The sequence below is a fragment of the Rissa tridactyla genome, chromosome 6 (assembly GCF_028500815.1).
Source record: "Rissa tridactyla isolate bRisTri1 chromosome 6, bRisTri1.patW.cur.20221130, whole genome shotgun sequence".
NCBI classification, from domain to species: Eukaryota; Metazoa; Chordata; class Aves; order Charadriiformes; family Laridae; genus Rissa; species Rissa tridactyla.
Genome location: NC_071471.1, coordinates 32,729,742 through 32,744,124, shown reverse-complemented (window position 1 = coordinate 32,744,124; position 14,383 = coordinate 32,729,742). Strand labels below are relative to the sequence as shown.

At 44.7% G+C, this 14,383-nt stretch overlaps 1 protein-coding gene across 2 annotated transcripts in view; it reads right to left on the bottom strand.

The window, feature by feature from the left end:
* RNLS (renalase, FAD dependent amine oxidase) overlaps positions 1-14,234 on the bottom strand; it is a 76,384-nt gene extending 62,150 nt beyond the window's left edge. The window contains exons 1-4 of one of the 2 annotated variants that reach the window (XM_054205530.1): positions 14,096-14,234; positions 13,902-14,007; positions 12,787-12,929; positions 11,424-11,585 (exon numbers count right to left, since the gene is read on the bottom strand). In XM_054205530.1, coding sequence (XP_054061505.1) covers positions 11,424-11,585; positions 12,787-12,929; positions 13,902-14,007; positions 14,096-14,207 — 523 coding nt within the window. In that variant the 5' untranslated portion in view covers positions 14,208-14,234. The remainder of the gene's footprint in view (positions 1-11,423; positions 11,586-12,786; positions 12,930-13,901; positions 14,008-14,095) is intronic. The other variant, XM_054205532.1, reaches the window with a different exon arrangement.
* Positions 14,235-14,383: the final 149 nt, after the last annotated feature.

Genomic DNA, 14,383 nt, shown 5'->3' with positions numbered 1-14,383 from the left:
TCGAGAAAGCCATATTATCAGTAACTTCTGAAATACTGGGTTACAGAGACAGATTCTGTCTTGAAGTGAGGCGAGAACTATACTAGTCACTGAACAAAGTTCATCAGGGCTTTTTTTTTTAAAAAAAAAAAAAAAAAAAAAAAAGAAGAAGAATGTCACAGGAGACCCATAGAGTGCTTTGAGTATCTCTGGGAAGGTGGATTCAGCAGGGAATTCAAATCCTAAGGAAAAGCAAGGCAGCCAACAGTAAATGCAGGCTTCTAAGGCAATGCAGGTAAATCCAATACAGCTAAAATACTAACAGGATACAATACTACTCCGGATGGAAATTATAGAAGAAAAAGGCCACTGTTCTCAGCTTCTCTGACAATATAAGCCACTGACAGCGCCGTCTGGTCTTCCCTGCTATTCTCCCCCCCAACCTAAGTTCAGTTGGGTTGACGCGGCTGCCTGCTGACCCAGGTTTTAATCTGGGAGGTTCACCTCTCTCAGGTTTGCTTAGCTCTAGAGCCCCCACAACCACAGACTCAACCAGAACAACCTGCTGACACTAACGCAAACCTTTTCGGTTGTGGGATTTTTTTCCCCTCTAGCGTTAGTTTTCAGCCACATCAGTGAGCTGACCTGACCCATCTGACACCGTTAAGGCTGACGGTGTGCACTGCAGTGCTTATACAAAATAAAAATCTCGACCATCGACATCATCTCACCTGATGGCACAGGAAAAGGAACGGAACTTAGTTTCTACAAAAAGCATCTGAGGGTAAGTTATCCCTGAGGGTTTAAGTTCCAAAAATGCATGGTATGCTCCTGTATCATGATGCCAAATGTGAAAAGCTGACTGCAAGCTCCATGCAAATTTTATGTTTGACTCAATGGAGCCAAAATCTCATTAAGTTTAAAATTAGTATTAGTTTTTTCCTGCTCTAATCCAGATGTGGATTGCAAAAATAACTTAAAAGTTTGCAGACATATCCGTGGGAGGTAAAGATAATCTTTATAAAGAACAGTCTCAATTACAGTGGTCTGAGCAGCCAGCAACTATTTAAAAAAACCCCTAGAAATCCACAAAAACCCATGCAGTCTAGAGGCACTGCCTAAGCTATGAGAATATATTAAAATGCATATAGCATTTAAAAAAAAACATGTTCCAGTGAAGACTTCTGTCTGCCTATTTGATTGCAGGACTAATTAAGAAAAATAATAATATCCCAAAGCAAGCAATTAAACGTCAAGACTGCTTGCAAACCTCCACCAGACTTTTCAAAGGTTTTCAACTCTATAAAAGCAACAGTTTGAGCTGTAGGTTTCACATCAAAACGAAGGCTATAAAGTCAAAGTCAGCCGATGGTCACCTTCGCACATTTCTCTCCCAAGTACGCTGAGCAAGTGCAGTCACAGGAAAGGAGGGAGAGCTTTTCTAAACATGTTTCCCCCATTCCTCACCAAAATACTTCAAACAAAGAGTGACTTTACTCAAAGGGAGAGGCGAGATGTGCGTTATCACTGTTTCCCAAAATCAAACCATTTTAGGCTCAGGATCTAAAAATGCAAGTCCGATATAAACGCCTCAACTAGACTTAGTGAAGAATAAGTTCTTAGTAGCACATCCAAGCTTCTTACAACACAGAAACCATCAGCTCATTAAACACACGTCCCACGAGACACAAATAAAGAAGTTTCAGAATTGCTCAGTTTGGTCACATTTTTTGGCAGGGATTTTTTTTTTCCTTTAGGCTCATGGCAAAGAGCAGCTTTGGAAAGATTTCTCTATCTAAACACAACCCCTGGACAGTACCAAAGACTGCCTGCTGTTGGGAAAATCTGAGAGGTATTCGTGTTTATTGTTGAGATAAACAAGTTTTAGAGCATTTATTTGTTCTGTTCCAAGTATGTTCTGTGTTCAAATACCATCACCTTTATTATTTAGAAAAAAACCTAACGTGTGCATAAGCACATTCCTGGGGTCCCATTCTCTAATTTGGGATACATTACTAGAATGACATAAAAAGGTGAAACAAGCATTAAATAAAGTTCTGCGATCAAGGCCCTGGTATTGAAGCACTCTGCCAACCAGCGCAGGCAGTAGGGACAGGAAGAGAAGCACGTCCAGGTTACAGTAGTTACAGATAGCCAGATCAGGGTGAATTAAATGCGTCAACATACAAAAGCAGCAGTGCCTTCTATGTCAGAAGTAATGTTTTTCTAAAAACAGTCGAGCCAAATCAGCACAATCTGTTGCCAGTTCAATCTGCAGGTGCTCTGAATCTCTCCTGGGACTACAGAGGAAACCTAAGCTTAGAATTCAAACCACAGATTCATGAGCATTTCTTTGCTCGTACCACTCAATCACTTGCACAGCCCCTGTGCTGCTCTCCTACCCTTGCTGAAAGCACAGAATGTGCCAGTAAGTCTGTGGGCCACATGGTAAACCGAAGATCACACCACTGATCCTGCTAAAAATAACTCCCCCGCCTTTTGGGGATGGGGAGGAGACAGCCGGGGGGGGACGGGACTGCATTATTGTGGTCCCACAGACAGTTGAGCTGATACAGCTGACTTGCTGGAGGTAGGGTAGAACAAGTAATAGGGACTGCTGGAAGAAATGTGCAATGTTACCAGGCACTGAAAAGAGACGCTGTGACGGAGCGGGATCCTCCCTCTGCAGGGTTTCTGTTTAAGAGCTGTCGTACTGGTGTGGCCAAAGCATCTAATACAGGTTCCCCTGGAGTGGGAAGCAGCTGCCCCCCTACCTCCAAGTCTGAGGACAACAGGCAGCATACTTTCCTCTTCCAGCATTGTATCTTGCTTTTTTCCCTTCGTTTTATTCTGAAATCTGTTAAATCAGAGTTTCAGCTTTCTAACAAAGGCAGGCAGTGCTGACTGACAGCAATAAAATGCAAAGTAACCCTTTATCTAATATATTTTCTATTTCATTTTCCTTTTCAAACCTCTCATGCTCACAACACGTAGGGTTTAATCCTCACACTTCTCAGACAAAGAGGGTCACTGCAACCAGTGTCCCAGCGTATTTGACTTTCGATAGGCTTTCAAGGTGTTCAACTAGTAACTGCAGAACAAGTCCATTATAAGCACTCTAGATTCAAAGAAACACCTATAAACAGGCTAAGTCAAACACACACTTAAGAACACACATGGCCTACTTCAATTTTTTTTACTCCCCTGATGCGCAATTCCAGCTGCAGTAGCCTTTTTAAAAAGTACTCTGTGAGAAGGGAGGCTATACCTGAGCTGCAGAAGGCAGAGAACACCTAACAGCTTTGCTCGCTTTAAAGGCTGACGTCGTGGTTTCGGTGGCGGCTGAACTGAGAAGCGTGTGCCGCTCCTCCTTAGACCCTTCCCTGCTCCCAGATGTGTAGTCCCACCCTTTCCTTTCTGCCTGCTTTCTCATGCTCGTCAGGCCATTCCACCATTCCAACTCCTTGACCAAGCAAAGACAACCCCATGCTTACGTATCTCTCTCCTCACTGGACCGGGGAGTCAGATCAACTCACAGGAGGGTACAAAATGCTGCAGTGGAAGGCAAGAGGTGGAGCTGGCACCAGCAGTGGGAGGTAGGGACGGGATGCCGTACACTGAATCACAGGTGAGATTCACAGCCAGAAGCGAAACAGAGAACAGCTCATCATAACGGTTAGGTTACAGCTACGAAGAGCTGTATTCTGTCCAGCTGCATCATGCAAACAGATCTCCCACGGGCAAGGACAGAGGGTTCCACTACAGAGTAGGATACCCCGTGTTTCTGCTGCAGCACCGATAACCCAGACAGCAGCCTCTCGCACTTCTATCAGAGTGTCTTGCCTAATTTTACTAACACGGATCCCCCCACTATCAGAACCTCTGTCAGTACTGGGATGCTTCCATGTCAAACGAGCGACAGGTTTTTAAAGGACCACATCAGTATCAACAGCTAGTCTCATGCTACTTGTATTTCCAGAAAGCACAAATATTTGCACGGTGTGACCTCAGCTCCTAAGGTCTGATAAGTAACTAACAAATCAGCATACATGTTTACACTAGACATTTTAGATACGTTAGGTAATGAGAGCAAACTCAAAGCCTGGATAAGCCCTGCTAAGATTGCTTGGAACTGGAATTACAAAATTCAGAATTTATCATTGTGCTATCCAAAAATAAACACGTTCACTCAGTAAGAACTTGGGAGTCATGAAAAATTTTCAGAGTTGTGCTTTCCTAATTCACACTATAAAGCCTCCCTGCGTAAATACAGTCCTATTTTACTTCCATCTTCGCATCAGCTTGTATTATTTAAAACATGTGGGACATTCACACAGATGCAAAAAAAATAGGTCAGGCTTGAAACAAAAGCCAAGCCATTCCATTTTATTAGCAGATTAAACAGGCGGAACCATGATTTTAAATTCCAAGTAAAGCAACTTAATGAAAACATTCTGAACACACAAATAAAAACTACTGCAAATTGTTGCACTTTTTAATGGCCATGGTGCCAAATGTCTTACTAAAAACAGAACTGATGAAAAAGTCTGTCAATCTGATTTGAAAATGCACAGAAAAGGACTATATTGTTTGGTGATCGTATCAAATCTAGTATATAAATCCAGGATTTTTCTAACATCAGCAGCCAATATAACAGTTCAGCATTTCTGAAATACTATTAGATGATGGACATTTGCAAAAATCTATCCCTGTCATTTGCAAAGATCCTGCTTTTAAGCAAATTTATTCCTTTTCTGAAACTGAATTTACAGTACAAAACTCAGAAACATTTATTCATTTTCCTTTTACCTTCTGCATAACCACAGTATTTACTACCAAAATATGTAAAGCCCAAACACAAGTAAGCGCACTAAATTTAGTTATTCAAGCTGAATGTCCTAAACACCATTTGGTTGCTGCCACCTATTGTTGTTCCAAACATGTTGCAAGGAGCTATAACCCTTTTCCCCTTCTGCCCCAACCCCATACTAGTACTCAGCTATTTTAAAAGCTTAGAAAGTTACCAACTCTTCACGTGCCGCATGCTATGTAAAGAAAGGAAAGCAAGGGAAAAGCGAAGACATTTCAAAAAGATATTTTTTTTTTCCACCTTTTGATTAATTTTGTTTGGTAATTCTACTGTAACCTCAAGTAAACACAGGACACAGAATTTCTGAAACCAACCAAATCACGTCAGAGTAATTTCATGAGACACCAGTATCAAAGAGCCTTAAGAATGCCTGTTTCACAGACTACCGATTCAACAACTTCGCTAGTCTAAGAGATTTCACAACTTATGACTTCCAGCAGCATTATTACTGCTTCTGTCTCTGCTAACGGCTAAATGTGAAAGTGATAAATCTATTTGAGCATGATAGCTGTAGAAGGACTGAATAAAGGTTGAAAATAAAGATGAATAAATCTAGGCAAGTCACTTCCTCTCCTGCCCCCTTTCAGTTAAGGGCTGGTAAAAAAAAAAAAAAGAAAAAAAAAAAAGAAAAGGCTGGTAATACAAACAAACCGAACAAAAGATTCACTTTTTTTATATATATATATAAAAAAATAATATTATATTAATATAACAATATAATAATAAAAATGTATAAATAAAAAAATATATAAAAATATATAAATAAATAAATTAGTATACACACTAAATTCTACATTAATCTAAGTTTTGGCTTTACACTCAGAAGAGAAGTAATTCTGGAACAGCGATTTCTCACACAGCCCATTTAAAATGATAATTCTAGGTTGCCAGAGGCCACTTAATTCTGTGCCCTCCTAGATGTATACACCTTCACCATGACATCATGTTCAGGCTCATCTAAAAGGTTAAAGAACAGGAAAAAGACACAAACTCATAACAGAGCCTAACAGAAACTTTAGTCTGCAGAGCTCTGAGTATTAAATGGAAACTTTGCCATGGAACATAAAGTTTGGGAGGGTCATTATTTCAAAAAATCTTAATTCTCTGAATGCCCTGTAAATAAATTAAAATGATTTTCAGAAAACCTGTGAGGCGAAAGACGACCTCCCTCGAGTAGGTTGTGATTTCCCCTGTCAGTAGTCTTCATTCTCAAACAAACCCAAGAACTAGCAAGTCATCTCACTGAAGGTAAAATTTTGGTCTGCTTCAAATCGATAAGCTTCATCTCATTTGCTTTCTGCAACAGGATATTAAAGGTGTCTAAATAAAGATGTCCTGATAAGGTAATGCGATTGCCAGGTACTGGCCATTCGTGTAGTCCAGTGTAGGCTACACACACCAGCTCTGCAATGAAGAGGAACTCACAACACACCCCCGTGTGGGATGCTTTTGTTGCAGCACATAACTACAAATGCAGGAGCCTAATTTCAGGACGCGTCTCTGAAAACGCAGGCATAGGTGTCAAAACTGTTTTGTTATTAAAGAAACATACTGCATGTTTATGGCAATCATCTATGGGACCACTGCTTAAAAATACGATATTCAGACAGTTAAATATTCTCAAGCAAGGGGAAAATACTGATGTGACAGAGTCAGTCTCAAGGCTCAAACAGGAAAACGGTGAATTCCTGCAAGGGGTGAATTACCAGTTCTGGCTAGTCATTTGAACTCTCCAACTCACATTCTTCTAAACACAAATATCAAAGGCTAATTCCAATGTTTACTAATGGATCAAAGTGTCACCTACTCCACACAGTTGTTCTTTGCATTTCACTTATTTTACAGCCTTTATCTATACATGAATGTTAACAATCCCTCATCAAGTTCCAATTAAAACTTCATTTAGCTTTGAACTGATAGATCCACTTATACCTAAAAGGCTAAAATGGAACGTGGCACAGTTCCACAGTTAGCAGTTCAATCTCCAGCGTGCAGTAAAACTGACATGAAAAGGCATGTCAGAGAGCAACCCCAGACAGGAAAAACAGAGGAAAATTATGAAGGATACCGAAGATCTTTAAACTAGCTGCCTCTAATTAAGAGGGATGATATACTGAAGGAAAGGAGGGTGTGCAGTAAAGACTAGTTACAATCAAAAACAGGGCTGTTGGGGAAATGGCCAAATCTCACTCCCTTGACGCTGCTCACCACAAATGACAACAGTGACCGAGATTAATATTACCACAAGGCCTCAAGCCACATCTTTCGTTTAGCTTCAGTGTTTGTCTTCTATACAATAAAGGCCTTCAAGACCAGCAATTAAGGTAGCCGTACTCCTAAATTCTGCCCCGCTTTGCTTTAAGCCCCTTGCCTGCAGTCTCAGAGTAGTCACACGTGAGCTTTGAGCTGGCTGCACAGGCTGCTGCTGCTGGAAGTAGAAAGCCCTCCCCTTCCTCCATCTCTGCACATCCCTCATTTTGGCTGCAGCGTGAGCATGGCCGCAAAATGATTCCTCCCACCCTAAGTGACAGCAAGGTGGAAGTGTGCAACAAGGAGCAGGAAATTCCCCTCCCAGGAGCAGCTAGAACCGCTAGTTTGTATACTGGGAATGCACAAATATGTTTTCCATTAGAATGACCAAATTTTGTCTCTGGATTTGGAAGACCAGAACATACAGATGACTAAACTGCTTTACGGGTAAGGAAGCAGCCTTGGTATACGTGCAAGCTAAGGCCAGTGACCAGGCAGTTGCTCAACAAGTCAGATCAGCCTGCACAGACAAGTGAAAACTCATGTATTCATTTGCACCATCAGAGTCTGTTTTGGGTCAAAACAGGGAGCGGATCCAACTTGCCGTGTGGTACCTGCTCGCTAGTGCTGACAGAGGAGGGAAAAGTGGGACAGTGTCGGCGTGGAGGGGAGAGGACAACTGTTCTTTTCAGCAGCTGTCCACAGTTAAGCTTAACACGAAATTGCACCTTAAAATCCCAAGAGAGGTGGATCCAGGAAACACCCCTTCTCTGTCCAGCAAAACTCAGTTCTTTTACATGCAATCAATATGAGATTGAGATTTAGAGATACAGTAATGTGCCCTGACCCTCCGTAAGTCAAAAAGGATCTGAAATCTACAGCTGTTCAGGCTCTGAAACACCTTTCTTATATTCCCCTCACCTATATTCTTCTCACCTCTTAGCCCCAAGAAACAGTAGTAAAGATGACAGTAGCTCCGATGCTAAGGAACTCCAGGATATGGTGAGTCAGTCCTGCTGCTGAAGATGAAGAATTAATAATTGGTTGGAAACCTGAAAGCCAGTCTCACACGGGGCACAGGCAGAGAGAGGAAGAGAAATGTGGGTAAAGGGAGGAGAAGACAAAACTTGCTGGGTTCCCTCAGATAAAAGTTGGTCCTACAGTTATACAGAAGTTATACAGAAGATTAAATAAAGAATGTTGCGGAAAGCATCTGACAGTTCCCTCACTCTAAAAGCAGGTGAAGCGATCTGTTGGCCTTAACTACATCTTCTGAAGGGGATCTGCTCACTTTTTGGACATGAAAGGATTTAATTACCCCAAGAAAAACAATTTGCAAAGACATCAACTCAGACTGAGGAAGGCCTTGAGATGCAGACTAGAGGAACCTCAAGAAGACTCTGAGAACACAGTACTACACACTACCTCTACTTTTCTTCTGTTCCCAGGATACTCACTATCGATGACTGCTAGAAAGGACAAGATGGGCCAGACCTCACCCCCAGTCATTTACCCCAGTAATGACACCATTGAGCAATCAAAAAGCCACCTCGCTATGCCTGTCCCCACATGCTTGTACAGCTCGGGCTGTTGAGGTTTCCCATCTGCTGTGAGCTAAGCTAAGGAAACTGAAGTAGCTTGAGAGTCAGCCACAGCTACAAACATCTCCGAGCAATATTCCATATTACATTGTCATAATAAGCCTAACAAAAAAAACCCAAACCAAACCAAAACAAAAAATAAACAAGATGATGTTTCTCCTTGCAGGGGAACGTCCCAATCCACTGTAGTTGTTATACATTGCTCTCCCCTTACTTTCTAATGCTTGCGGCGTCATGCTTCAGTTAGTGACCAGTCAATGTTTTTAACAGTTTATTGTATCTTTATATAGCAGAACAGTACACACGTGGCTATTAAAAGGAAAATATATAATCATCAAAAGAATGTCTATACATTTACCCTGCTCATATGATTCACAGTATGAAGTGAAAAAGCACACTCAGTGACCAAGAAAATTTAGTGGGGATACCATTACTTTGCATGGTAAAGGGACGGGGAAATGTGAGTGCTTATAAAACAACGAATAGCAGAGAAGTCCTGTTCTCACAGAATATTTATCTCTGTAGGCATGAAGCTTAAAATAAGAAGTTGTAATGAAAATACTTCTCTTCTTTACCGTGATCAGACATTTTCCTTTTGCTACCGTAAGACACTAAGCTGCAGTTCAACATCCTGCTGCCATCTATCCTTCTCTTCCCCCCCCCCCCCCCATCCTCTTCTTTTTCAACACATCCCGGTTACTGTGAAGCAACTTCAGTTAGACCCTGGCAGCTCCAACCACCTCCATCTATTGCTCCAGTATCTTTTAACAGCTTCCAAATCACACTCACGTATTTAAACACGTTGAAATCCAAGATACAGCAGAGCACAAGGAGCCAAGCATTGAAGTCAGCTCTTCATCTTTCAAGCACTGGTGGTTTTTCTACAAACCAGCACGCAGAAACCCCACAAATTCTAAAGGGCCTACTTCAGGAGCTGGCAGCAGAGAGGCAACAAGCCCTGTCTGACCAGACCCGACTTGAGCCACATGGATGCCCCTGCACTGCTGCCAGCATGCTACGTTCAAAGAGAGGTTGTCAGCCAGACGTGGCATGTCTTTGGTACAACACTGCAGCTGGGGTGATAAATCCACAGCCCAGTGCACTTCAAAATGGCTCTGCCAGGGTCAGCACAGGCCTGCCCAGGCTTCCTGGCTTCTGCTCAGCATCAGCCCTCAGAGCCACCTCCCATAGAACTGCATCAAGATCTCTGCCCTGTAAATCCTCACGGTGGCTGTTCCGCAAGGATCAAGGCTCCCGGCAAATACATCAAGTCTGCTCAAAGGCTCAGCAGCACCTCAGCTAACAAGATCCCCCAGAAACCATGCTGCCAGGAGCCCACTGTAGACAGACGCTGACTGCGTGCAGAGCTAGCATGGGTGAGCAGGATTCACCAGCCTGACTTCAGAGAAAAGCTGGCCCTGGAAGCCTCACACCTGAGACAAATTACCTAAATGAGTAAACTTGCCCAAACCTGGACTTGCACTTCTTTCTTAGAATCATAGAATCGCTGAGGTTAGAAGGGACCTTTAAGATCATCAAGTCCAACCTTTAACCTACCCTGACAGAAGCCACTTCTAAACCATGTCCCTAAGTGCCCCATCTACCCTTTTTTAAACACCTCCAGGGATGGTGAATCCACCACCTCCCTGGGCAGCCTATTCCAAAGTTTAATAACCCTTTCAGTGAAAAAATGTTTCCTAATATCCAATCTAAACCTCCCCTGACGTAACTTGAACCCATTTCCTCTCGTCCTATCACTTGTCACCAGGGAGAAGAGGTCAGCCCCCATCTCTCTACAACCTCCTTTCAGGTAGTTGTAGAGGGTGATGAGGTCTCCCCTCAGCCTCCTCTTCTCCAGGCTAAACAACCCCAGCTCCCTCAGTCATTCTTCATAAGGTTTGTCCTCCAGACCCTTCACCAGCTTTGTAGCCCTTCTCTGGACACGCTCCAACACCTCAATGTCCCTCTTGTAGCGAGGGGCCCAAAACTGAACGCAGTACTCGAGGTGGGGCACTCTTAGCACTAAGCTGCTCTTTCTAAGCCTCCACGGCACTGTTAACACACTCACCCCAACAACTCACCAAAGCATAACTGAGATTTACTCATGTTTGGGGAATACAACCCCCAGGGGGCAGCCAGAAACAGCAAACAAGCTGGAGGGTCTGAGAGGCCTTCATCTAGTTTATAAACTAGAGACCAAAGAGTTCTGATCTGGACTTTCTCCTCCCTGCATTTCATCTGATTTTAGGCTCACTGAAATGCCTGAGGGATTTTCCCCGTAGCACAGCTGCTATCCAAGTCTTAATCTCTGGGTCATCCCTGCTGCAGACATACCAAGGGCATCACTGAAAAATCAGCACGACACGTCGACAAAGAGATAGCAACGAGGAAACCACCACGTGGGGACCAGCTGAGGCTTTTTTTCCGATACAATAACTATTTTCAAGTTACAGAAAGACAAATCCTGGTTTAGAAGTTGGGAAAAAAATTAAAGATCAGATTAAAAATTGACTCATCTATTTAGATATTTTTGCTATCAAGGTATTACTGCTCATGCGCCACACATACGGCCTTGAAATTACCCACCTCATATCATTTTCAGATTCACCGTATTCTGGCGGAAATTAACAGACAGCTCAGACTGTCGAGTGGTTCTTTTGCTATACAAGATGCTCAATCGCCATTTTAGGCTAGATACCTGAGACTTTGAGGTATGAACTTACTGTTTACAATGTCACCTTGCAGCTGAAGAATTTGTGGAACAGGCATTGTGAGAATAACTATATCAAACTGTTCCGGCGGTCCCGTTTTTCTAGAGACTTCCCATTTCCCATCTCGGAGAGAGATGCAAGTCACATGCTGCTCATAGAAGACATCTGCACCTGCTTGGAAAAAGAAGTTAAATACATGTAACAGAGAATTCCACAGAGAAAATGCAGAGTAGCTTCCCTTAGTAACTGGATGACTTGCAAACAGTGAAGCACACAGACAGTCTCAGGGAAAAGTTTCACAAATTAATTTAACAGTCAGCATATGACATGAAAAGAGGGGATCCTCATCAGCTGAAAAGATCCCATCACTCTCCTGTACTAGGGCTGGTACACATCTGATTCCTCTCTGACATGATTCAACTCAGTGAACAGATGTAAAACTACCAGCTGCTCTCTTTGTCAGGTTAGTTTACTGTGGCTTTAGTGAGTTGAACCAATTCAGACTGAAATCTGATGAGTGCAGGAGGTGGCACAGGGTAAGCAATCAAAGCACACCCCCAGGAGCTGAAAAAGAGAGCGTTGCTCCTGCTCTCATAGATCACAAGACAGGAAAGTAGTTAATTATTTGCAAGATTAGAGTCTAAAAACCAGCTAATTAAAAAAAAAAAGACAAAAACAATCACATGAAAGGAGCAAAGCTTGACTGCTCATAAAGCTAACATTTTTCAAACCCGAGTTAAATTAGCCACCAAACTGTACAAGTGGTTCTGCCACATTACACCTAATGCAAGTTACACAGTTTAAACTAGCAGATGATGTTCTCTTTCAGCCTTTTCTAAAGGACTTTCAACATGGTAGGCTCACATACCGCATAAGCACTCCTTTCTACAAAATACAGGATATAGCTCACCACTGTGTTCCCAGTTGCTCAGTTAAACAGCACTGTTAAATACGCACGCATGAAAAAACACCTAAACACTCACTTCATTCAAGCTGCAGCTCAAGTCTCTTTCTCAACCGTGATCCCACTCCCACCAAATTATTTTTGTCCTAATTGTGTTATGTCTCACTTCCATATGCTAAAGCCAACGGTGTAAATACAAGCTTAGCCCCTGATCCTACAGACATTATATTTGTATAGAGATTTTCATATGCCAGCAGCGCAGATAAAGTCAGTGAAGCGCTTGCAGGACTTGGAAATTTATAGAGCTCCTGGACATGTTTATCCACCTAAGCAACTTCAAGACATACATAAACAAACAAGGAACTTGAACATTCTCACTGGAGATTTAAAGTTGAAAGACACTTCAAGAACACGATCAAAAACACAATCATTAAAACCTTTCATTTCATACAAAGGCATCTAAAAAATTACCTGACTGGTTTAAATAATACTTGACAACTGAGGAGATGCCCTGGGGTGCCATGTAATTGCACGAGCCTTCTTTCGCTACCATTCCTTCAACGGGTGCCGTCAGCGGTTTCAAGATGCCATGACACAAGAGCTCCTCATAGAAGCTTAAAGGCAGCAAGAAACACAGAGATGAAAATACACTGCATGAAAACCAACAGCAACTGTTGTTATCTTTCGCAAAGTTAAGACTAGCCTAACTTTCAAACTTAGAGAACGGTTTTTAACGACTGCATGAGATTCAACCGGTGTTTCAAGCCAGGCTATGCATGAACAAGAATCATAGGTACCAAACAACAAACTACGTTGCTATTTTATCAGGCGCTGGCCTTTTTTACGAGACCAAGGCTGTGCCGCCGGCGGTTTGACCTGAAGGTTTCAGGACTAACTGTGTCAGGGGCATATACGACAGGTACTTAAAACTCTGAATATCAGTACAAACCGCATCGCCGCCGTGGAGCGCAGGAGCATTCCAGCAGCTGGACACGAGCGAGGGCCTGGAACAAACCTGCCTTTTCCCCGATTTCCACACAACTTTTGCGGTTTTACATCGCTTACCTCATCATCCCCAGCGTATGGCAAACCGCCCTGTGTACCCAGCGAGCCCAAGCAGGCCCACCACGGACACCCTCCCCCATCCCCATCAACCTTCCTGGCGTTTTGGCGACTCTGGGGCGACTCAACTCTGGAAAGCAGAGACCTCCGCGGATTTAAACACCCATCTACGACTTCCTACGATGGGCAGACTTGCGCCACGACTGAAAACCATCCAGCGTCGAGACCCGGAGGCTCGGCTCGCCCGGCCGCTGAGTCGCCAAACCCCCTCGGCCCCGCGCACCACCTGCTCCAGCCCACCCCCTCGCCTCCCACCTGAGGCGCAAGCGATAGGCAGGAAGAAGCGTGGGGATGGAGGGGGGAAGGCAGTGGGAGGCGGACCGAGGGCGGGCCGGCACCGCAGCGCGGCGACCAACCCCGCCCCCCGACGAGCCCACGGCGACTCCCCTCGAGCTGCCGGGGCTGGGGGCGGGGCTAGCGGCAAAGGGCGGGGGGGGGGGGAGCGGCGAGGGGGCGGGGCTCACCTGCAGCACCGCCCCGCGCGCTTCGTCTCGCGCGTGACGTACTGCGCGCCCAGGTCGGCGGTGCAGGCGGCGTCCCAGGCGGCGCGGCTCGTGCTCATGCGGCCCCCTGCGCGACAACCAGCCAGCCAATCAGAGACCGCCACGCCACGCTCCCCCCCTTACCCCCCCCCCCCCCCATGCCGCGCCCCCCATACCTGCGCCGCGAGCCTTGTCCCAGACGGTGACGCGGCCCGGGGCCGCCCCACGCAGCAGCCACGCGCAGGCACCGCCCGACAGCCCCGCGCCCACCACTAGCACCCGCGACATGGCCGCGACACGGCACGGCGCGGCGACGCACGGCCCCACGGAGGCGGGCCGCGACACGCCACGCCCAGGAGCGCGGGGGACGCGAGAGGGAGGCGGGGAGGGCGCGCCCAAACCCGCCCGCGTGTGCGGGGACACCCCTGTGCATGGGCAGCCGCGATCACACACTCCCCCCGCAT